The sequence below is a fragment of the Mchenga conophoros genome, linkage group LG19, assembly GCF_057382185.1.
Source record: "Mchenga conophoros isolate Kocher_MC1m ecotype Shallow Benthic linkage group LG19, M_conophoros_male_GT1.1, whole genome shotgun sequence".
Classification (NCBI taxonomy): domain Eukaryota; kingdom Metazoa; phylum Chordata; class Actinopteri; order Cichliformes; family Cichlidae; genus Mchenga; species Mchenga conophoros.
In genome coordinates this window covers 27,496,762-27,520,747 of record NC_140544.1, presented here as the reverse complement: position 1 = coordinate 27,520,747, position 23,986 = coordinate 27,496,762, and the positions used below count along the sequence as shown (strand labels likewise).

Below are 23,986 nucleotides of genomic sequence, written 5' to 3'. Positions count from 1 at the left end.
CAAAACCTTACCTGGCTTTCTGAGATAACGCCGTCTTGATAGTGTAACCTCAGGAAGGGCTGAAGAGATGATCTCTTGAATTGGATTAACGAACAGGCGGCCAACCAGTCAGGCGGAGGAGGTGGCGGTGGTAGAGGAGGAGGAGGAGGATGATACCTCTGAAGGGGTGATGCCCATATTCAATATGTAGCCCTGAAACGTCGGGGCGGACACATTTGACCTGCTACTGTCGCCTACAGCGCCTGAGTTCGAGCTCTGGTCAAACACTGACACCAAAAAACCTCGAGTCAAATCATAAAAAAGCCTAAGCGCAGATAAAATAAGCAAACGGCGGGAAGCACGAGCCGCAGCTGACACTCTTCTTTTTGTTTTGCTTGACAGGAGGATTGTTTGTACACCGGAACAGCGGTTTACTCTCGATTACAGAACAATGCGCAACATCCAGTCGTCACCCTGCCACACGAATCGTACAAAAAAAAACAGTACACAACCTTGCTGAGAAGAGATCCGGTGGCGCCCTGTTTATCTTTCCGCCGTTCCTCCTGCCTTGCTCGGTAGGAAATCAGCTGCTTCGCACTGGAGGGACGCCATTTGTTTGTGAGAGGTTTTCCGTCTGCTGTCCTACAGTGCCCCTTAGAGGAGAGCTCAGCACCTGCCACCTATCCAAATAACAGCTCCCCCTGCTGTCAAAACACTGCAATCGCCTTTAAGCGTTTTCTCATTTGCCTTTACAGCCTACATTGCATACACATTGCCTAACAAATGTCTTTTATGTACTCATTTATCTGGGTAAAAAATGAGAAAATACGGTTTGTCAAGAACTTTTTAAAACTAACAATTGATTTAATCAGTTGTTACGGAATTCACGTTTTTTATACAAGCATATTGGACTATTAGTGTGAATCACTATTTTTCAGCTTTTTGTGAAACAGTAAATTTGACAACATTTTAACAACAGTAATTATATTTTAGCTTTAAAAATGTCATTTTGATTAAATGCATTAAATGTGTATACTGGTTCATTAGCCATTACAGTAACATAAAAAGTGATTTTAATAATTGACAAGGCTGTTAATTTAGAAAAGCTGTGGCTTAAAATGGCATTTTTTTAAATGAAATTTTTTTTAATTTCAACTAGTATACATGCTTGTTTCCATTAATCTTTTGTCTGCCAGTCAAAATTTTATTTATTTGCCTAAATTTAAGACCTAAAAATGAAAAGAATTACAAATAGAAAAACGTGTTTTCATACACAAGCTTTTATACAATCTAAATTGTGACCTACATCTCAGTACTCAGTCAGCTGCAGTGAACTGCAATAACATTAGTTTCAGTTCAGCTATGTGTGAGTGTTGCAAAACATAAATCAGACATTGTAAAGTATGTGTTTGACAAAAAAAACAACTAAACCATATCCAGATAGAGGCAGTGACAGAAATATTGAAACCATTCAAGCTATTTGAACTTCTATACAACATTTTCAGTAAATTGAAAGTAGAAAAGTATTGCTGATCTTGTTGGAACCAGCTACAGTCTGCTAGGTTTATACAACAGATAAGATCAGTGTACTTAATTTTCCAAGGCCTGGAAGGTCCACACAATGGTGTGGCTTTGTTGTTGTTAGCCTCGTGGTCTGGCCTCTTGCTCTGAGAGGAGACCACCGTTCTTTCATATCAGCGCTATCCATGTTTATCTTACTTTGCATAAAAGTGTGTTCTTATTTCTGTTCTACCTTAAGAGGAAAACAAATTATAGTATCAAAAAAAGTTTAAAATGTACAGTGACAAATAGTTACAGTGGCATGCAAAAGTATTCGGCCCCCTTGAACTTTCCCACATTTTGTCACATTACAGCCACAACCATGAATCAATTTTTTTGGAATTCCACGTGAAAGACCAACACAAAGTGGTGTACACGTGAGAAGTGGAACGAAAATCATACATGATTCCAAACATTTTTTACAAATAAATAACTGCAAAGTGGGGTGTGCGTAATTATTCAGCCCCCTGAGTCAATACTTTGTAGAACCACCTTTTGCTGCAATTACAGCTGCCAGTCTTTTAGGGTCTGTCTCTACCAGCTTTGCACATCTAGAGACTGAAATTCTTGCCCATTCTTCTTTGCAAAACAGCTCCAGCTCAGTCAGATTAGATGGACAGCGTTTGTGAACAGCAGTTTTCAGATCTTGCCACAGATTCTCGATTGGATTTAGATCTGGACTTTGACTGGGCCATTCTAACACATGGATATGTTTTGTTTTAAACCATCCCATTGTTGCCCGGGCTTTATGTTTAGGGTCGTTGTCCTGCTGGAAGGTGAACCTCCACCCCAGTCTCAAGTCTTTTGCAGACTCCAAGAGGTTTTCTTCCAAGACTGCCCTGTATTTGGCTCCATCCATCTTCCCATCAACTCTGACCAGCTTCCCTGTCCCTGCTGAAGAGAAGCACCCCAGAGCATGATGCTGCCACCACCATATTTGACAGTGGGGATGGTGTGTTCAGAGTGATGTGCAGTGTTAGTTTTCCGCCACACATTTTGCATTTTGGCCAAGAAGTTCCATTTTGGTCTCATCTGACCAGAGCACCTTCTTCACATGTTTGCTGTGTCCCCCACATGGCTTGTGGCAAACTGCAAACGGGACTTCTTATGGTTTTCTGTTAACAATGGCTTTCTTCTTGCCACTCCTCCATAAAGGCCAACTTTGTGCAGTGCACGACTAATAGCTGTCCTATGGACAGATTCCCCCACCTGAGCTGTAGATCTCTGCAGCTGGTCCAGAGTCACCATGGGCCTCTTGGCTGCATTTCTGATCAGCGAATTCCAATAAAATGGATTCATGTTTGTGGCTGTAATGTGACAAAATGTGGGAAAGTTCAAGGGGGGCCAAATACTTTTGCAAGCCACTGTATTGTGGAAAAAATGACTTTATTTTGCCTTGTTACTTAACCACATAAAAAATAAATTATGACAACATCATTGACAAGTTGTCCTTCAATCTAAATTTGTTGTGTAAAATTATAATTTGAATATAACACTCAATGTTACTTTGTTCAACAATCATAAACAGTACAATATATTTCCAATACAATACAATACATCTTTATTTATAGAGAATATTTAAAAACCAGCGGTATACCAAAGTGCTTAACATAAAAGACAGATATTTAGATATTTAATAAAAAATAAAGAAGAACAATACTTCTGGATCACCTTCTATTTGGTGACCGTAACCTTCAAATAACCCCCCCAGAACACACACACACACGCCTAGATATATCTGAATATTTACATTCCTAGTGCAAAATGATCATACTGTAGAGCATATCAATGCAAACACTTAGCAAAGGAGCATCAAACACAAGCTGAAGAAGCGTTTTACCACTCTAGCTTCATATCAGCTTTGCTCCACACATACTTTCCCCCTCTTTTTAGAAACATTTTTTCATCGAAGCCGCTGAAGAGAATCGCCTCCTTTACTCCAACATCAAGGATGGATTTGGAAGGATCCTTCCGTCCCTCTCGACAGTCCAGGAAACGCATCTGTAACAAAAAAAAGGAAGAAAATCAACATATGAAGTAAGTTTCCTTCAGCTAAAATGCCTAGCAAGTTACTAATTTAAACAATTATACCAAATTCAAGCCTTTTTAATTAATTTGAGCAATCCACATTCATATAACTCAAACATACAGTTCATTTTTTTACTTAAACATCTGATAAAATGGCTCAGCCGCACTACCAGTTAGTAATAATCTGAAGTACTTACATATTCATCCAGGATCAGATAGGAGTTCCTCATCTATTAAAACAAAAAAGACCACAAATTTTAATTTTTGTGTATCCTAACGTTGGATTTTCAACCATTAATTACAGCACAACAAAGAATTATTTTAGGCAGGATGACCTGAGCTCATGTTTCAACCTAATATATATGTTTAGTTCCTACTTTTCATGCCATAGTGCTGCAAAATTGAGGAGTAATGCAGAATGAGCACAACACAGATATGAAACATGGATATTCTAGAAGTTATCATAGCATTATAAACGATACCAAAAGTCTATACCAAAATATCCCCTTATATTTGGTGGCCATCTATACAACAACAAGAAAACAACATCAAAATTCCTAACTGACAGTGGTGTTCAAAAGTCAACTTTTGTATAGTTTGTTTGTTTAACTGTGCATTGTGTGTGTTTACTATAATAATATTCACATTTTATTCACTCTAGGCATACCAAGCTCTAATTGTACGCCCTTACTTAAATCAAAAAATTTAAAAAAAGGATGAAAAACATGTTTCCCACAGAATACATTATGGTTATTGCATTAAACATATTTGCCATACTTGCTGCACATGTCTGAGAATTATACCTTCTCATTAGACTCAGGAACAAGGCAAGAGACGCTGCTGTGTCTGTCCAGAAACTCCTGAAACTGCTGATCACTGATGACAAACCTCTCTGCCTCTCTCAGGGCTGTCTCGCCTGCGTTTTCCCCGTCAATCAGCAGGCACTGAAAGACCTGAAAACAAGAACGAGACGTTCAGTACATCCATGATTACCCCGTACAAACATATTTATTTACTTATTTTTTCATTTTTACCTTCCAGCGGACAGGATTAATCAAATTGATTTGCTGTGTCATGTCTTCGTCATAGTTGAAGATGTTGATGACGGAGTTGATTTTCAGTGCCACTTTATACTCCTTGCACCAGCTGCAGATCTTGAAGAGGTTGTCAAGGTGGCTCTTCCTGCCTTGAGTTCTGCCAATCAGCTGGTTGGTTGCTTCATCAAAGCTGTCACAGGAGATAGCTAGAATGTCCAGATAGATACCTAGAAGAGGAAATTAAAATGAAAGAGATCATAAATGTAAATTATTTTATGGTATATGGCACAGCTGGAATGTACCCATAAAAAAAGAAGCTGTTAATAACTTAGCTACATTACCATATTTCTGGAACCATTCTTCTTTGATCATGCTTCCATTGCTGACAATGCTGACACTTGGGAGCTGAAGGTCCTGTTTGCAGTACTGGACCAATTTCCCAACAAACTCTCCCTTATTATGCAGGAAGGGCTCTCCGCCAGAGAAGTTGATCTTTTCCATCCCTTAAAAAAAGACATAAATTTAATAGCATGCACAGCAATTTGACAAAAAAAAAAAAAAAGCTTATTGTTATTAATTTGTCAAATCACCTGATTCCTTTAGAAGTTTAAGCCCCGTCTTAGCTTCCTCCAGGGGTAGGACGAAGGACGTTTTTGCAGTGTGGAAACAAAATCCACATCTATAATTACATTTGCGCGTAAAGTGGTAGTTGACGCTCGTTGGGATCGTTGGATTTTGGTCTTTGTTTTGGTCCAGTTTATCACCAGCAACGAATGAGTTTGTTCCCTTGCAGGCTCCTGTTGTCCAGTAAGTGAGTTTTGAAAAGGCGATCTCAAAAATGCAGTAGATGGTGCTGATGAAGCGCCGCAGAAGCAGCCTGGGAGACGAGACAGCAGGAGAAAAATCCATTTTTTAAATGACGAGTTGTGCTGTCAGACTTGCTGCTGGCGCGTCATAAGCCGAAACCCGCAGGGCTCATGTTATATAGAGGGTGAGGGGAGTCGGTCAGCTGAGCGACTCAAAAGTTTCTGTTTACAAACAACGAAAACGAAACCTAGCCTGGTTCCATCCTGCTGAGATGCAAGAAATAATTTACGCGCGTCATGACAACGCATTCTTTGCATTTCTTCACAGTGTCATTCGTCCATTAAACCTTCATTAGAGACCTTTATGTACAGTAGTGATATGCCATTAAATAGTGCAGGACTTATAGATCTTTAGCTCTAATGGTCAAACTTTCAGTGATAAATGCTTCTTTGTTAAAACAGTTTCTGTTTCGAGTCTGGGTGCATTCAGTTGTTTTCACAGCCTCGCTACTTGTCCAGTCTCTTGGTGTCTTTCATTTTCATTAAACACGTTCAAGAAACACAACTTGGATTCCTGGAAAGAATGAGCTGCCCCTGCGAGGCGTTGGCTTCAATAATAAACGCGTTTCACAGTAAACGAAAAGTTTCGTTTTCTCCGTTTGGCGCCGTTACTATCGTTTTCCCTTCAGCTCACACGATGCGTCTCGGGACATATTTTGGAAACAGATAAGGGCATTTGGTGTACAAGATGTCAAAACACGCAATGTCTCTTCTTCCACGGTGGTGCTCTCGTGTTTTTTCAGTGGAGTTAAATGGAGCGCCTTTTTATTTTGCTGTTAAGGAAAAGCACCTGGGAGAAGACGTGCCGAGGGTGTTCAGAGAAGTTCAAAACCGTGACAAGTGCTACTCTGTCCTTGTTTACTGCAGCAGAGACAGAATCAAAACGGCGAAGTTTTACGGGGAGCTGAAAGACAAACTGCTGAGGGACTTGCCTCCGGAATGTCGCTTGTCTCCCATGTCTTCATTTCTACCAAAAGTCAGGGATTCTCTCGTTAAAGGTTACTTTTTAAAAGGGAATTCTGACACTTCCTCCCCGATAGAGCGGCTTTTGAGTGATTTAATACAACATGACCCAGTGTTAGTTTGTTCGTACTCTCCAGCTGAAGACGGCCAACAGTGGACGCAGCACATGTGGTCAGAGACAGCAAGCCAGGTGATGGATGTGGCAAAGGGATACTATGTGGTACCCTCAGAAGCGCCAGAATATCACCCATCTACTCTCAACATTATCAATTCAGATGTATTCTACAGCTTTGATGAGGCCTATGACGTGATGAAAAAAGTACGTATTTTCTCATTTTAATGTTTTCAAGACTGTTTTATGTTTATTTTAGTATACCGCATAAGATTTTGGCAAACGGGCGCACTCTTGTGGAGGATGTAGGGATAGCAGTTTATACCAAGAGACCCAGAGCTCTTGCTTCTAACGTTTATCTATCAGGGAGGGCCAGGTGGCCCACAGCACTGTGTGCGCTCATTGACAGCACAGTCTATGACTCACTCCTGCCTGCTTAACTGATTTGTCTGTTCTGCAGTGTGGTGACATCATCCCAGAAGCTAAGGCTGTGCTGGAGCTGCTGCCCAGCAGGGTGGAGGCCAGAAATAAACCAGACTTCCCTGTTATTGTCATAGAGGGCCTGGATGCCACAGGTTAATGCCATTACCTCATAAATAAATATGTGATCAGTCTGATGCATAGATGTCATCCTAAAGTGGTGGCTGGTTGTTCTCCGCTAAAGCCATTATCTGCCAGGGAGCTTCAGTTAATGGAATATCATGTATCATGACCTCAGAAAAGTTACATCACTTTGAAATGGTTTACTGTGCAGCTCGCTCCTCTAATACTATTTTCAAACCTTCATGAAACCTCAACTGTGTGGTTCAAGAGGGAGTTTTAGTTGAACTTTTCAAGGGCCACCGCAGTTTCTTTTAATATGAACAAAAAGGATGAATTCCTCCTTTTGTGATTCGAAAATGTTCAGACCTTTGTTTTCTTTGGTTTTGAGGTGAATCTATTTCCTGTCCTTCTCTGTATCACAGGTAAGACCACTCTGACTGAGTCTCTGAAGGATACACTGGGGGCCACTCTTCTGCCATCCCCACCAGAGTGCCTTTCCCCCTGGAGAGCCCGCTTTGATCAGGAGCCACCCCTCATCCGCAGGGCCTTCTATGCTCTGGGGAACTACATCTCAGCAGATCAAATAGGCCTAAAGGGCGCGAAGACACCTGTCATTGTTGACAGGTAAAGACAGCTGAGATGTTGCAGGTGGAGTGAGGTCTGCCTGTTTTGTGACCTTTTTTTTTTTTTTTGTAAGAACTTGTAGGTCCCGCTGAGATCCAGATCTATACAACTCAATATTCAGTGGCTACCAAGTCACCTGATGCGACTTCCACCTGTCATTCACCTTTCAATTCACCATTGATTACCTGTCCCCAGATTTTGGCACAGCACAGCGGCCTATGCCATCGCCACAGCGGTGAGTGGTCCAGTGTGCAACCTTCCAGGAGAAGGTTCAGAGGTGTACTGTTGGCCTAGCGACCTGTTTCAGCCCAGCTTGGTGGTCTTACTCACACTTGACCCCGAGGAAAGGAAGAGGAGACTGAGAAACAGAGGCCAAGGAAAGACTGATGAAGAGGAAGAGCTGGATCATAACCAGCTGTTCAGACTCAGGTAGTTGGAGTGCTTATGCATAATGTATTATTTACTCAGTTAGCATTATACTTGCATTAGAACACTCATCAAGCAAGTGAGAATGCCCATTTAGACTGAAAGCGTAAATAATTGGTTGTGAACTTGTGATAACATTAATATGGATCTTTTAAAGTAGTTCTCTGTGCATATTGCTGGCACTCTTAATCTGATTGAGGACAAGTATGATGATTCTAGGTACCCAGACTTGGTGATGTCAGGCACGTCAGACAAAAATGAAAGGCTCCGCTATGTTATACTTATATTAAAGAAAAAGAAGAAAAAGTATGAGTGTTAGAGCATGAAAGCGAAGATCAGTACAAACCCGACTGTGGATTCACAGTCAAGTCAGCTCAGTCTTCGTCTGATCCATCAAACACTTAACAATCAATTACGGTCCCATGGGAGAGGCAGCTGATGAGAAAGAGCAGGTGATTAGTTGCTGAGCTGCTGTGCTCCATTAAGCTGGTCAAAACTGGCAGGCACTGCCGGCCTAGTTAGTTGCTACACAGACAGGTCGATGGCTACTTTCATTCGTCTTCTGTCCTGACATAATGGCCTTTCCACACGGGACAGCCAGATGTTGGGCCTGCAGAATTAGAAAATGGAGGGAGTTGACAGTCAGCCTGTGAATGAGTGAGGGATTCTGCAGACTTGGCCCGCCACTATCAAAAGGACAATTCTTCACTGGTAACAGGAATAGCAGAACTCTGAGCCATCTGTGTTGTTTCTCAAAAATGTACTGTATTGTATACCTTACTGTGCAGCAAAGCTGTAAGCAATCACAATACTAAAATTTGTCTTGTGCTGCACGCCTCCTTCACTCCTTGACCAATGTTTGCGTGTGTGTGTGCGCAGAGTGGAGGAGGCTTATCGGAGGATCAGCGGCCCAGCTTGTGTTACTGTGGATGCTAGTCCTTCTGCAGACCGAGTGCTCCAACAAGTACTGCTTTTAATTAGGGGCAAATGCCACTTGTAAACAACTCTCCATCTCCCCTGCTGGCAGTCAAGCATCAAGTGTATGCAGTGCATCCCGTCACCACTAGGTGCCAGTAAGGCATCGTAAATGTGATTGCAGACAGACTAGTGGGCAGATTGGAGTGTGGAGAAGAGATTCTATTCATAACGTGTAAAGGTTGAATGCCAGGGGCCAGAATTGCATGCTACAATCAGAAATACATATTCATGTAGACACACACACACGCACACATACTCACACTAATGTATTGTCAGGAAGAAGTGTACATCTAACGACTGTTGTGACCTCTCAGAAATTAGACACTGTGTAGCCTCCAGATACCTTGTAGCAGCACTTTTTTTTTTTTTGCAGACTGACGCTCGCAAAGTGGATAGGAACATTTATATAAGGGCGACGAGTTACTGCAGATTGAATCAAAATGCACAAATAAGAAAAAACAAATCTTAAAATGTACGTTGAATGTTAGCTTGTTAAAATAAATGCAGAACCCAGTCTATCTTCGGATAACATATCTTCACTTGTTAAAAAAAGTTTTTGAATTAAAAGAAAATGACACTAAACATCTGTTTGTGTTTTCTCTTCTACAAACTGTGTATAGCTGCATGTTTGTGTTGCTTATATAACTGGCTATGAACATGAGCACAATGTCCTGCTCTGTTTGCAAGAACATGAACTCAGCTGTGTGATACTGACACAAGTGATGCACTAAGATCACATGGCACTATCTGTACTTGATGCTCTCATAAGCACTGGCATTTTCAAGTTGACACACGTAAATGTACACACGCCTACTTTTGTAAAACACACACACACAATCATGCACATCTACTAAGAGCATATACTGTAACTCATTTATATAGGGAGGAAGTGTATATTTGGCCTATGTGATGGGAAGATTAATTGGGGGTTTTAGTAATTATGAGCTTGGCAAAGCTGCAGGGTGGAGAAGACAGAGTGACCCATCTCTTTTACTGCGATGCATCAGCAGAGTGCCAAGCAATGCAGACCCTATTCATATGGCAATTAATGGAGCGCTGTATATCAATGTCATTTCATTGGTCCCCCACATAAGTGCATGGAATCACTCTTTCTACCAGTTATAGCAATTCAGTGTTTTACTGAATGCAGAGGTGCTGTGGATGCAAATCTTACCATCGCATGCCGTCACACAGACTAAAATTAAGTCATTATGTTTATAGAGTATGGTTTCCTACATGAGGCAGCTGTGTACAGTTTGCTGAATTCATAAGCTCCTTAGCTCCCCCGTGCCTCAGTGGATGTTCTGTATGGCACAGAATGAATGTAGTATAGACCATGTGGAATTTTGATTACCATTAACACAGAGAGTCCAAAATGTATGAAGTTGGGAGAGCAAGCCAATTAGGCCTCCTGCCATATTTCATACCTGAATGCAAAGCTGTGTGCGCTAGCAGTGTCAGCCACATTTCCCCGTCAGATGTTGTTAAGCACTGATATTTTTGGCAACAAAAAGTTAGCGGTGATATCATGCCATTACTGCTCCTCAACACAGCCGTAATACAACATTTATGGCCCATAATCACATCGCATTACACATGCAGCGAAATAATTCTGTTCACATTTGTCGTAGCATTTTCTTTTTCCTTTTGGAAACATTTGTGGCTATTTCTTTTGTCAGATAGCCAGAATATACTCTGGAGTCTTAACAACAACAAGAACTCACATATTCACCCACTGAAAATATTTCAAAGCTGAATTGCAGTTCGAGGAAGAAGTTAATAACTAACGCAATCTGCTTCCAATCTGTGACTTCACTACTTAAAGTTTCAAGATAAAAGTCGGAGCCTCATATAATTGTAACCCTGGTTAACATAGCTAACAACAAATAAAAGCCTGTTAGTAAAAACAGTCATAAGAAATATATTACAGGTGATAAATAGTCAATAAATAGATCATAATGGTTAGAAAATTCATTAAAAACATCAGCAATGATATAATTCATGGTATAGGATTTCATTTGTGTTTAAAAACATGTTAAAAGGGTACAGAACTTGCTAATTCATGGTGTTTTATGTTAATTCAGGTAAAATGGCTAAAATATGTGTTGAGACTCTTATTGTGAAAGGGCACGCTGCAGCGTGACTCCTGTGATTAGCCACACCCAATCGGGTTGTTCCTTTTTTTTTGATGCTTGAGAGGGAGAAATGCAGACAGTCCTTGCAGAGCTGCTGCTTAAATGAGTGAAAAAATAGTAAAAATAAGCCAAAAATCTACTTAAAGCCATTTTTGTACTCTGGAGAATGTATTTTTGTTTTTCCGACCTGTCCTTGCCTTGGTGACGTTGTGAACATAACCGAACGTGACTTGGCCATTAACGTTTGGATCGGGAAATGCTGAGCTAGAATCGGAGTTTGATCCGCTGAGCGAGAAACAAGATGGCGAGCCACCCACGGACCCATTGAACTGTACCGAGCAGGAAAAAGGAAAACGCCCCCTGCTGGACGTTGAGCTCTTTCGCTGAAAAAACTGGTAGGATTAATCCATACACCTCTGCAAAAGAACAGCGGACTTTTCAAAGCACTGGATAATCATTCGGAGTAATTCCAGGATTAATAGTTAAAGGACACAGAGACAACTTTCTTTTGTTTATTTGTTTGTTTAAGGGATTTATTCAGCCTTTTGCTGAATTGTTTTCAGTTTTACATTTATTTATTTATTTTTGTAATTTATTTTGGTCAACCTTACATTTAATGCTGTAATGGTGTTAATGGAAATGTAAATAATTTTGTTGGGTTAAAACAAAATAAGAACTGGTTGAGAATTTAAAGGTGAACCTAGACCAAGATTAAATTAAATCTTGGGCCTAAAGAACTGAACTTGATTTAAAATAACACAGTGTTAATGCAAATAGATCAAAGGATAAACTTGAACTTAGAACTTGAAATAAATAAAACAATAACCTAGGTTGAAAATAACATCCTTCTAAAGCCAAATAAAAGGTTTTGAGATAAATAGGATGAACTGACAGAACATACTGAACTAAAAGGGGGGAAAGAAAAACCTTGTTTTCTTAAATGTGTGATGTTGAATGTTTTATGTAATGTGTCTATAACTGTCTATTCCCTGTCTTCACAAAATAATAAGCCGGCAATTTAAACGTATTTACTGGTCTGTGGTCTTTATTACATGCTACGCTCATTACTGCTCTAGTAGTCGAACCTAACTGGTCCTAGTATACTGTAATGACTCCAGAAGTGTTACAGAAGTGGCGAGCCAGCCAGGAGTAGTAATTGATCCCTCAAGCTTTTTTCCTGACCCAGACCTCAAAAATAGGCCAAGTCCGGCAAAATGGAAATAGTTGACAGAGAAAATGTTAAAATCCCAAACTCAGTTATTGTTAGTGGGATTACAGGCACAGACGCTGATGAAGCTTTAAAAGACTTTTTAAGCAGATATGGTCGAACAGCAAGAACCCTTAAGATAGATGACCCTAAGTCTTCTTACCACAAAAATGCTATTGTAGAGTATGAGAGTGGATCTGCTCTATCGACACTTGAACCCTTACTACCCTACACACTTGAATGTCCGAATGAAGTCACTTATCAGATACGAGCCCTGTCACCTGAGTACATCGCAGCTGTTACCAACGTCGCCACCAACAGTTTTTTCAATGAACTGCAAAACATTGCTAGACTTAGTGGCAAATCTTTTGAAGCTGTTCTGCATGAACACCTTTCCCAATGTGCTCAGTCAGTCACACACAGCACAGAAGCTCCTACCCCAGATGCACATAGTGAACTAACAACCCAAGTACAAGCAAATGACCAACCTATCCAAAGTGAAACTGCAGAACTGATCAAAGCTAACATATGCATCAGCGATTCTGAGTCAGACAACCAGACACAGCCAGATCTACAAACTACCATTCCACAGAGCTTTATAACACACCCTGATGTGCAAAAGGTTGTAGTAGAGCACATAGTGCGAAGTGAAGCTCTTGTCTCACCAGTGAGCGCCTCCTTCCGCCTCAGAAATTTTTCAGGCAAACTGCCCTGTCCTAGTCATGAGGTGGACTTTGATACATGGCGCCACAGTGTAGAGCTCATACTTCAAGATCCCAATCTGTCTGACTTGCAACGCTCGCGGAAAATCGTAGACAGTCTTGTACCGCCTGCTGCCAACGTGGTGAAACCTCTGGGCCCTGAAGCCTTGCCCTCAGCTTATCTTGAACTACTCCATTCAGCTTTTGGCACTGTGGAGGATGGCGACGAGCTTTTCGCCAAATTCCTCAACACATTACAAGATGCAGGTGAAAAGCCTTCACACTACCTCCATCGCTTGCAAACAGCTCTCTCAAAAGCTCTGAAAAGAGGCGGTGTCGTAGCTAGTGAAGCAGACCGACACCTTCTGCGTCAATTCTGTCGGGGGTGTTGGGATAATGCCTTGTTAACAGATCTTCAGCTCGAAAAGAAAAAAGATAAACCCCCCTCATTCACCGAGCTGCTGCTACAGTTGAGAGTGGAAGAGGACAAGCATACTGCAAAAGAAAGCCGAATGAAAAAACATTTTGCTGCCACCAGACCAAAAGTAGCCTCTCACTCTATTGCTGCAAATGCTGACTTTCCTGTGCTCACCATGCAAGACGATCTCACTGAAATGCGAACACAAATAACTGCGCTGCAGAGTGAACTGACGAGATTGAAACCCCAGAAAGTAGACCCACCAGTAGATGCTCAAAAGGATCTGGTCACAGAATTAAAGGCACAAATCAGTCAGCTTCAAAGCCATCTCGCAACATTAACCCCGAACCCTCCTAGGAAAAAGTCTAACCCTCCAAAAGCTACTGCTAAGACCAACTCTCAAGTACCCGAACGAACCCTTTTGACATCCCAAGCTGCGAAGAGTAGGCCCAGGCCTGGTTACTGCTTCCAGTGCGGCGAAGACGGCCATATTGCCTCTGTGTGCCCAAATGACCCAAACCCGTCTTTAGTCACTGACAAAAGGAAACAGTTGAAAGAAAAACAGTTGCTGTGGGATAGACAAAACAAGCAAACACAGCCTTTAAACTAAAGGGAGCCCTCATTGCGGGACAAATGGGTGCTACGGACAAAACTAGTCCCACCGAGCCTTCACATAAACCCAAAAAACGATTCTCAAACAATAAATCAGCCACTGTGAAACTACCCAAGGGTCTAATTGGAGCTAAGTACACTGCTCAAGTGAAAATCAATGATCAAGCTTGCAACTGCCTTCTTGATACCGGATCGCAAGTGACCACAGTGTCCCGATCGTTCTATGAAAACAATCTTGCAGACCTTGAAATCCATCCAATACAGGACCTGCTAGAAGTCGAAGCTGCAAATGGTCAGAATGTTCCATATTCAGGCTATATTTGTGTCGACATTACCTTTCCAAAGAACTGTTTTGGTACTGAACTTACTGTGTCTTCTCTTGCATTAATTGTTCCAGACACACGCTCTAGTGTTCAGTCTTCTCTCTTAATTGGCACTAACACTCTTGACCTTGTCTTTGAAAGCCTCTCCTTGGCTAATACAGACCTCAGTATCCTGCCTTATGGTTATAGAGTAGTGCTGAGCGTGTTACAACAAAGACACAAGCAAAAAGAGGACGACAGCCTTGGTCTTGTCACTCTGTCAGGGAAAGAGCCTGAAGTCATTCCTGCAGGCCAAACTCGAGTGTTAGAAGGTTTAGTCCACGCAAAAACTGAACACTCAGGCGGGTGGGTAGTAGTTGAGACCCCCTCTACATCCTCCTTGCCAGGTGGTGTCTTGGTCACCAACTGTCTACTTACCCTTGCTGAGAAACCCTCACAAAAGCTTCCAGTGGTCCTGCGAAATGAAAGTAAGCATGACATAGTTATCCCTGCGAAAAGTGTCATAGCTGAAATGCATGCTATTCAAGAGATCATACCAAACAGTCAGATCACAGAGCAGTCCAAACAGACTCCCAGCTCAAACCCTGCTGAGCTTAATCTTAACTTTGCTGATTCTCCAGTCCCTGCTGAATGGAAAGAACGAATCACACAAAAGTTAAGTGCTATGTCGGAGGTTTTTGCACTACACGATACAGACTTTGGTTGCACTAACAAAGTAAAACACCAAATCAAACTGAGCGATGAAACCCCCTTTAAGCACAGACCCCGTCCTGTACGACCACAAGATCTTGACGCCGTACGGAGGCATTTGCAGGAGCTAAGCGATGCAGGTGTCATTCGCGAATCCGAGTCGCCATTTTCCTCACCGATAGTGGTGGTAAGGAAGAAGAATGGAGACGTAAGACTCTTGTGTAGATTACCGTAAGTTGAATCTGAACACCATCAAAGACGCCTACGCGCTTCCTAACTTGGAAGAAGCGTTCTCCGCCTTGACAGGATCGAAGTGGTTCTCGGTCCTTGACCTCAAAAGTGGGTACTACCAGATTGAGGTTGATGAGGCAGATAAGCACAAAACAGCCTTCGTATGTCCAATGGGGTTCTTTGAGTTCAACCGGATGCCTCAAGGCATAACAAACGCTCCCAGCACATTTCAAAGGCTGATGGAGAAATGTATGGGTGACATCAACCTTAAGGAAGTCCTGGTCTATCAAGACGACCTTATAGTTTACTCCGAAACCCTCGAACAACACGAGACCCGCCTTCTCCATGTGCTTAATCGTCTCAAAGAATACGGTCTGAAGCTATCGCCTGAAAAATGTATGTTTTTTCAGACGTCAGTTCGGTACTTGGGGCACATTGTCTCCCAAAACGGTGTAGAAACAGACCCCGAGAAAGTAGCAGCGTTAAAAACATGGCCAAGTCCCAAGAACTTGAAAGAACTCCGCTCCTTCTTAGGGTTTGCGGGGTATTATAGGCGGTTTATTAAGGACTTTTCTAAGATCGTAAAACCCCTTACCAACCTAACTGCTGGATACCCCCCACTGCGAAAAAACAATAGCTCTAAGTCCAACTACGTCCAATACTTTCAGCCAAAAGCTCCTTTCGGGGAGAGATGGACAGAGAGTTGTCAGAAAGCGTTTGAGACTATTATAGACAAACTGACTTCTGCCCCAATTCTAGGCTTTGCCGATCCCAAGTTGCCTTATGTATTACATACAGATGCAAGCACAATCGGGTTAGGGGCAGCTCTTTATCAAGAGCAGGAGGGAGAGTTGCGAGTAATTGCATACGCAAGCAGAGGACTATCAAAAAGCGAAAGCCGTTATCCTGCTCATAAGCTTGAGTTTCTTGCCCTCAAATGGGCTGTAATGGAAAAGTTTTGTGATTACTTATATGGCAGTCCTTTCACAGTAATAACTGACAGTAACCCTCTAACTTACATTTTGACCACCGCTAAGTTAGACGCGACGAGCTATCGCTGGTTGTCCGCCCTGTCCTCTTTCGAGTTCCAGCTTAGGTACAGAGCAGGCAAACAAAACATGGACGCAGATGGCCTATCTCGTCGTCCGCATCTCGAGCCATTAAATGACCTTGTCTCCCTGAAGGAACAGGAGCGGATCCGTCAGTTTGTGCAACACCACTTGCCTGGCACCGATCCTTTCACTCACGTTCCCACTCAAGCTGTCAGTGCAATATGTGAGAAACATCTAGTCCAGTCTCTTGACACAGACCATTCTCTCGCCTGCCCACTCGTAACTTCACTGTCTACGTCTGTTGATGCTGTTCCCGACAGTTTCGACCAGTGTGATGCTTTTCCTGTCATTCCAAGCTTGTCAGAAGAAGAGATAAGACAAAGTCAAACAAACGATCCTGCTATCAGTGAAATCATACACCAGCTTGAAACAGGTGAAACATCTCCTCCTACTGTACGCAACGAGATCCCACAACTTAGCATCCTTCTGCGTGAGTTAAACAAACTTGAGTTGCAGAACAGGATTTTGTACAGAAAAAGACAAGTAGGTGAAGAGACACAGTACCAGCTGGTTCTTCCTGAAAGTCTAAGATCTATGGTTTTCAAAAGCCTTCACGATGACATGGGTCATTTTGGTCTTGACCGGACCCTTGATTTAACCAGAACCAGATTTTTCTGGCCAAAAATGGCCTCAGACATAGAGCAAAAGATCAAAAGCTGTAGCAGGTGTGTTTGCAGAAAGACCCTGCCAGAGAGGGCGGCGCCCCTAGTAAACATTCAAGTCACCAGACCTCTAGAGTTGGTGTGTATTGATTTCTTGACAATTGAACCAGATCGCAGCAACACTAAAGATGTCTTAGTTATTACAGATTTCTTTACGAAGTATGCTGTAGCAATGACAACTCCCAACCAAAAGGCTAAAACTGTAGCCAAGGCCCTGTGGGAAAACTTTATAATCCACTACGGTTTTCCCGAGAAGTTGCATAGCGATCAGGGAGCAGACTTTGAGTCAAAAACTATCAAAGAGTTATGCGACCTAGCTGGGATTCAGAAGGTCAGAACTTCACCCTACCATCCCAGGGGAAACCCTGTGGAGAGGTTTAATAGAACCCTGCTAAACATGTTGGGTACACTCAAAGACGAAGACAAGAAACATTGGCGTGACTTTGTTAAGCCACTCGTTCACGCGTATAACTGCACCAAACATGAAAGTACAGGGTTTACGCCGTACGAGTTAATGTTTGGCAGACAGCCTAGGTTACCCATTGATCTTGCCTTCAATGTCCCCCTGAACCATCGCCAGCAGCAATCTCACTCACAGTATGTTAAAGCCCTCAAATCTCACCTTCAGGAGAGCTACCAACTGGCTACCAAAAATGTAAGCAAAGTTGCTGAACGTAACAAAACTAGATATGACAAACATGTAACCGAATCTGTCTTAGGTGTCAGAGATCGCGTGCTTGTAAGGAATGTTCGGATTAGGGGAAAAAACAAATTGGCTGATAAGTGGGAGTCCGTCGTCCATGTGGTTGTAAGCCAAAAAGACAACCTCCCAGTATACACAGTCAAACCCGAGCATCACCAAGGTTCCACTAGAACTCTCCACAGAGACCTTTTGTTACCTTGTGGGTTTTTGCCAACTGCCCCTGAAAATCCTCCAGCAGTCCAAGTAAAGCCTCATCGGCCAAGCACACGTCAACACCCAACAACTGATCCTGATGAACCTGAACTTGAATACCACTCTGAGGAGGATAACTACCCTCTGTATTACCCTCCACTTCCTCCCAAGGAGATCTCAAGGTCGATTGAGGAATACGAGGTAGTTTTTCCTCCCAAGGCTAAGTCAAATCATGCTAATGAGCAACCCAAATCAGACAATTCTCAAATCTCAGAAAACGTGACAGTGCCTGATATTGCTCAAGAGCACATGGATATGACGGAAACTGTAAATTTACCTGATTGTGGAAACCTACCGGATATGGAAAACTTACCTGAAAATGACAAAATACCTGAAATGGAGAAACCACCTGAAATGGAAAACTTGCCTGAACCTGCAAAGGAAGGAGCTCAGATAACTCAACAAAATGAAAAGGACAATGCATCGGATTCAACGAAAACTAATGATGAGGAAGCAACTCAAACTCACGTGAATGAAACTGAACCTGTAAACAATGAAACTGAAAGAAATGACCCCGAAGCAGAGCAATCAGTCAGAAGATCATCCCGAGAGAGAACAAAGCCCAAGCACTTAACATACCCTCAATTAGGCAACCCTCTTGTTGGCATAGTACGGTCTTTGTTCCAAAGCTTAAGTGAAGCTGTCACAGGCTCTATTGAAATCCATGATATCCAGGTAGTCTGAGTATGCATTATGCAAAGGGGCTTGCATACATTTAAGAGGGGAGGGTGTAACCCTGGTTAACATAGCTAACAACAAATAAAAGCCTGTTAGTAAAAACAGTCATAAGAAATATATTACAGGTGATAAATAGTCAATATATAGATCATAATGGTTAGAAAATTCATTAAAAACATCAGCAATGATATAATTCATGGTATAGGATTTCATTTGTGTTTAAAAACATGTTAAAAGGGTACAGAACTTGCTAATTCATGGTGTTTTATGTTAATTCAGGTAAAATGGCTAAAATATGTGTTGAGACTCTTATTGTGAAAGGGCACGCTGCAGCGTGACTCCTGTGATTAGCCACACCCAATCGGGTTGTTCCTTTTTTTTTGATGCTTGAGAGGGAGAAATGCAGACAGTCCTTGCAGAGCTGCTGCTTAAATGAGTGAAAAAATAGTAAAAATAAGCCGAAAATCTACTTAAAGCCATTTTTGTACTCTGGAGAATGTATTTTTGTTTTTCCGACCTGTCCTTGCCTTGGTGACGTTGTGAACATAACCGAACGGGACTTGGCCATTAAGGTTTGGATCGGGAAATGCTGAGCTAGAATCGGAGTTTGATCCGCTGAGCGAGAAACAAGATGGCGAGCCACCCACGGACCCATTGAACTGTACCGAGCAGGAAAAAGGAAAACGCCCCCTGCTGGACGTTGAGCTCTTTCGCTGAAAAAACTGGTAGGATTAATCCATACACCTCTGCAAAAGAACAGCGGACTTTTCAAAGCACTGGATAATCATTCGGAGTAATTCCAGGATTAATAGTTAAAGGACACAGAGACAACTTTCTTTTGTTTATTTGTTTGTTTAAGGGATTTATTCAGCCTTTTGCTGAATTGTTTTCAGTTTTACATTTATTTATTTATTTTTGTAATTTATTTTGGTCAACCTTACATTTTAATGCTGTAATGGTGTTAATGGAAATGTAAACAATTTTGTTGGGTTAAAACAAAATAAGAACTGGTTGAGAATTTAAAGGTGAACCTAGACCAAGATTAAATTAAATCTTGGGCCTAAAGAACTGAACTTGATTTAAAATAACACAGTGTTAATGCAAATAGATCAAAGGATAAACTTGAACTTAGAACTTGAAATAAATAAAACAATAACTTAGGTTGAAAATAACATCCTTCTAAAGCCAAATAAAAGGTTTTGAGATAAATAGGATGAACTGACAGAACATACTGAACTAAAAGGGGGGAAAGAAAAACCTTGTTTTCTTAAATGTGTGATGTTGAATGTTTTATGTAATGTGTCTATAACTGTCTATTCCCTGTCTTCACAAAATAATAAGCCGGCAATTTAAACGTATTTACTGGTCTGTGGTCTTTATTACATGCTACGCTCATTACTGCTCTAGTAGTCGAACCTAACTGGTCCTAGTATACTGTAACGACTCCAGAAGTGTTACATAATGAAAAACTAAGATCCATCTGAGAGCGGCAGAAACTCGGCCTTACAGATATATGTCTGTGCACACAAATGCACTGTACACTTACAAAAGCAGAGGAGACACGCACACAGACGCACACCTTACTCTGTATGGGGCCACTTTGCACTACACTCCTCAACTTCAATATTTCATCTGCACAACAGAGAAGGAGCAGCGGAGAGGAGGAAAGCCCTCCATGAAATAATTAAAGATCCAGCAGGGATGCAGCAGCACAGCAGCCGCCGTCCCGTCCTAAGTAATAGATCAAATAAAAGCTGTCCCTTAGATCATTAATAATGAGTGTGGTATGGAGACTGAAGGCATAGGCAGGAGGGGAGTGGGAGGGCATAGGGCTGGTACAGGTTGGGAGAGGGAAAGAGGGCACTGAGGAAGCACAGGTTTTCATATTGTGTGTGGGTGTGTGTGCATGTTAGGAGTGTGGCTTGTTGGGGTGTGTGTGTGTGTGTGTGTGTGTGGGGGGGGGGGGTGTTGAATAATAGTCTAGGTCCCTTGACAAAAACCAGAGTGAACCTCATTTGGCAGCCACATGAAGCGGCATGGCAAGAGGAGTCATGCATATGATTTGGCACCAAGTGTCTGCCAAACTCTAAAGACCCTCTATAGCAATATCTGTATGCATCCACTGTCAAATAAGCAACATTTTCCACAGTGGATGGGCAGGATAGCGGGAGGTAATAATGCTCCTTTCAATCAGTGAGACCTCAGAGCAGCAACCGGATGGAGTGGTGGTGGATTTTGGGAGAGCTAAGTCTGGCAGGGATGGGCTGTCTACAGTGGGGGGAGGGGAGGGATAAAAGAAGGAAGAGAAGCCTAGGGGAAGACTGGAAAGAGGAGAGGATGCAGGAAAAGGGGGTGGAAGTGTTGAGAGTGATGGGAGATGTCGCGTACGCTGCCATCTGTGGGCTCAGGTCCCTCCAGATTCCCCTTGCTACTGCTCGCACCTCCAAATACAGCACACGAGCGGCTTCAAATACCAACTAAAGTCTCCTATTTTACATTTGTGATAAAAAAAATCCAAATTATATTTATAAGGAAATTTAAATCAGAGTACAGCCTCATAAACTCATATTTTAGAGCTATTTAAACACCTTTAAGGACAAGTATTTTGATTTCATCACCCAGTTTATGTCATCAGACCAAGTTAGATGATTAACAAAACAAACAGATTGATTTTTAGTCTTTTTTGACCCTAAATCTTAATACAATTATTTGTCCATCCAGACCAATCTCCTCAACAGTCACTCACCCTAACATAACATGCCCTTCAGACACTTCCACTATTGTACACACAAACACCGCGTATGCAAGCACACCATCGAAACGTCTCTCTGAACACAGCAGGTGGTGGCAGACACCCCAGCACCATTCTCTGTGACTGACGGGCGGTGGGATGTAAAAACATGAAGAGTGTAGGAGTTGAACTGATCGCTGGTGAAATGTTTCTCAGAAACATACAGAAAAAGCTCAAAATGGGGATTACTTTGTTGGGTGGGGGGGAGGAAAGAAAAGTTTTGAAAATATCCCATCAAAAAACAGATGTATAATTCAACAGCTTTTCATCATCACGCTCACCCTTTGTCATGTTGCTTATTTGCAGAGGCAAAGACGGCATGTCTGTCGATAGGTGCAGGTATTAGGCACAGCAGGCTGTGTATTCATAATGCCATTATGTATTCAGGTTGTGCTTATTTTCTGATGTTTTCGGGGGATAGGTTCAGTATAGTTTGTGATGATTGCATGAAACCTCACCAGTTTTGCCTGGCGGCTGTTGGGGAGGCTTCACCAGGAACGGTTAAATATTTAAACACTGCTGTGAGATCTCATTAAAAACGACACATCAGCCCCCATAAGGCCCCTACAGCACTCCCTCACACACTCCCAAAAACCCAGTTAGAACTCGGTGGAGTGTGACAAAACAGTTATTGTCTATTTACTGCGGAGAACTTGTGATAAATCATCATATCCTGTCAAATAAGGCAGCTGGCAGATGTGTTGACAAGTGGTAAGTCGGGGAAGAAAATGATTGAGATTCAGTTCTGTTTGACAGCTCCAGACAAGCAGAAATATACCAAAACAAAATAACATGACAACTAGACCAGACTAATATTTCCATAACACACATTTGAAAACAAGACGGAGAACAAACTTTGGCTCTCTTGAGTCTTCTTGCCTTCTCACAAAAATCTGGGCAATTAATTCCAACACTATTGTTTTGGGGCTTCCCTATTTTTAGCCCGGCTGCCCTCTCAAATAAATTGATTTCCTGTGGCAAACTTGGAATGTTCCTTGTGTGCCATGTTTTTTTTCTTTCCCTCCCCTTTTCATACAAACAACGTCCTTCTTCCCCAGAGGAATAAATGAAAGGCAGCACTGCCAAGTTCTACGCAGCTTTGTATGCGCATCTCTCTTTATACATGAAAATGGTTTATTTTTGTTTTAGTTCCATTAATGTTTAGGCATGTCTTCTGCTTCGTCGGGCATCAGCAAACAGCAGAGAAGCTGCTTGCTTGACAGGCAAGTGGATGACTAACTCTCAAAATACCTAAACTGACTGGCTGTCTCTCTCCCTTCCTCCACATCTCTGGTCTTACTTTTTGATTCAGTCTCTCATGAGGCATGCAGGTCTGTTTTTCTTTTTTTTTCTTTTTGTGGTCCCCGCCACAGAAGTAATGGCTGGGTCAAAACAGACCGAGCTCTCACATCGCAGGAAGATATTTAAACTCCCGGCACTACACATAAATAAAAGTAGAGCAACTTGATCCTGGTTTCTTGTAACAGTATCTGGAGAGTCACCGGTCTTTGATGAACACTACCACAGACAGATCCAGGGTGGTTGGGGGAAGCTGCACTCGCGGAGAAGTGAGGAATTACAAACGCACAGACTGACAAAGAAAATCAGAATAATTCTGAAGGATATGAATCATTAAGCAGAGCAAATGTTTGCTAAACTCTGCAAAAGTACACCAAACTGTGCAATTTACATAACAATTTGCCTTTAATTTATAATGGTTTTAAGTCAGTGTATTTTTTAAAATGAAATAACTGAGATTTTGGTGAGGCTTATGTTTTAACCTGTGCTGTTGTCACAGACTGCAGCGTGAGAAGCAAAGGATTGCAAATAAGGCCTTTGGGGTGAGAAAGCACAGTGATAAAAAGAGAGAGAAAAGCAGGGAGAGAGGCAGAGACACAAATAAGAGAAACATACCACTAGATCCCAGTTCCTATCCCGACTAAGCCATCTGAATCCCTCTACACCCATTTAGCTTGCTCACTCTCTGGCTCGCCCGTGTGAGAGGGAGAGTGTGTTTGCTTGCTTTACAGTCTTCTCACTTCAGCACGGAAAATATTGAGTTTATGGCTCTCATCTCCATAATCAACACCATATACCTCGCAGCCAGCTGAAGGGACAGTGAGCTAACAGGAAAAAAGGGATTTACTCTGGATTCACCTCCCAACTCTTCCCACAACTCAATCCTTCTGACTTCTAAACAGAGTCTAATGAGTTGTCCTCGGGGGTATGGTTTAACAGTAGACATGATTTTATAAATCTAAGACCTACTCACTTTTAAAGCTGTCCATCTCTGAAAAGAAAACTTTAGCGAGTAAGTTCTGAAGTCAAGCATACGTATAATAAGATATGGAGAAA

The 23,986-nt window shown here is 42.0% G+C and overlaps 3 protein-coding genes across 4 annotated transcripts in view; 1 reads left to right on the top strand and 2 right to left on the bottom strand.

Moving 5' to 3' along the window:
- rnf144aa (ring finger protein 144aa) overlaps window positions 1–613 on the bottom strand; it is a 32,597-nt gene extending 31,984 nt beyond the window's left edge. The window contains exon 1 of one of the 2 annotated variants that reach the window (XM_085256820.1): window positions 12–613. The gene's annotated coding sequence lies outside the window, so the exon portion shown is untranslated. The remainder of the gene's footprint in view (window positions 1–11) is intronic. The other variant, XM_085256821.1, reaches the window with a different exon arrangement.
- Window positions 614–2,904: 2,291 nt separating this feature from the next.
- Window positions 2,905–5,589, bottom strand: rsad2 (radical S-adenosyl methionine domain containing 2). The gene is made up of 6 exons (XM_085256916.1): window positions 5,195–5,589; window positions 4,946–5,107; window positions 4,602–4,831; window positions 4,371–4,520; window positions 3,765–3,797; window positions 2,905–3,540 (listed from the first exon to the last, which is right to left on the bottom strand). The coding sequence occupies exons 1-6, from the start codon at window positions 5,511–5,513 to the stop codon at window positions 3,376–3,378; spliced, it is 1,059 nt and encodes a 352-aa protein (XP_085113042.1). The 5' UTR covers window positions 5,514–5,589; the 3' UTR covers window positions 2,905–3,375.
- cmpk2 (cytidine monophosphate (UMP-CMP) kinase 2, mitochondrial) lies at window positions 5,290–9,698 on the top strand. Its single transcript, XM_085256915.1, has 5 exons — window positions 5,290–6,752; window positions 7,006–7,120; window positions 7,511–7,712; window positions 7,908–8,141; window positions 9,018–9,698. Exons 1-5 carry the CDS (start codon window positions 6,159–6,161, stop codon window positions 9,136–9,138), a joined length of 1,266 nt encoding a protein of 421 aa, XP_085113041.1. The 5' UTR covers window positions 5,290–6,158; the 3' UTR covers window positions 9,139–9,698.
- Window positions 9,699–23,986: the final 14,288 nt, after the last annotated feature.

What these genes read in the sequence shown, in the direction of transcription:
- rsad2 (XM_085256916.1), bottom strand. Translation starts at nt 5,513, where the DNA reads ATGGATTTTTCTCCTGCTGTCTCGTCTCCCAGGCTGCTTCTGCGGCGC. An exon ending in AGAATGGTTCCAGAAATATG is followed by an intron (nt 4,832 to 4,945) that starts GTAATGTAGCTA and finishes TTCCTCTTCTAG; the next exon opens with GTATCTATCTGGACATTCTA. An exon ending in TTCCTGAGTCTAATGAGAAG is followed by an intron (nt 3,798 to 4,370) that starts GTATAATTCTCA and finishes TTGTTTTAATAG; the next exon opens with ATGAGGAACTCCTATCTGAT.
- cmpk2 (XM_085256915.1), top strand. Translation starts at nt 6,159, where the DNA reads ATGTCAAAACACGCAATGTCTCTTCTTCCACGGTGGTGCTCTCGTGTT. An exon ending in CCTATGACGTGATGAAAAAA is followed by an intron (nt 6,753 to 7,005) that starts GTACGTATTTTC and finishes TCTGTTCTGCAG; the next exon opens with TGTGGTGACATCATCCCAGA. An exon ending in AACCAGCTGTTCAGACTCAG is followed by an intron (nt 8,142 to 9,017) that starts GTAGTTGGAGTG and finishes GTGTGTGCGCAG; the next exon opens with AGTGGAGGAGGCTTATCGGA.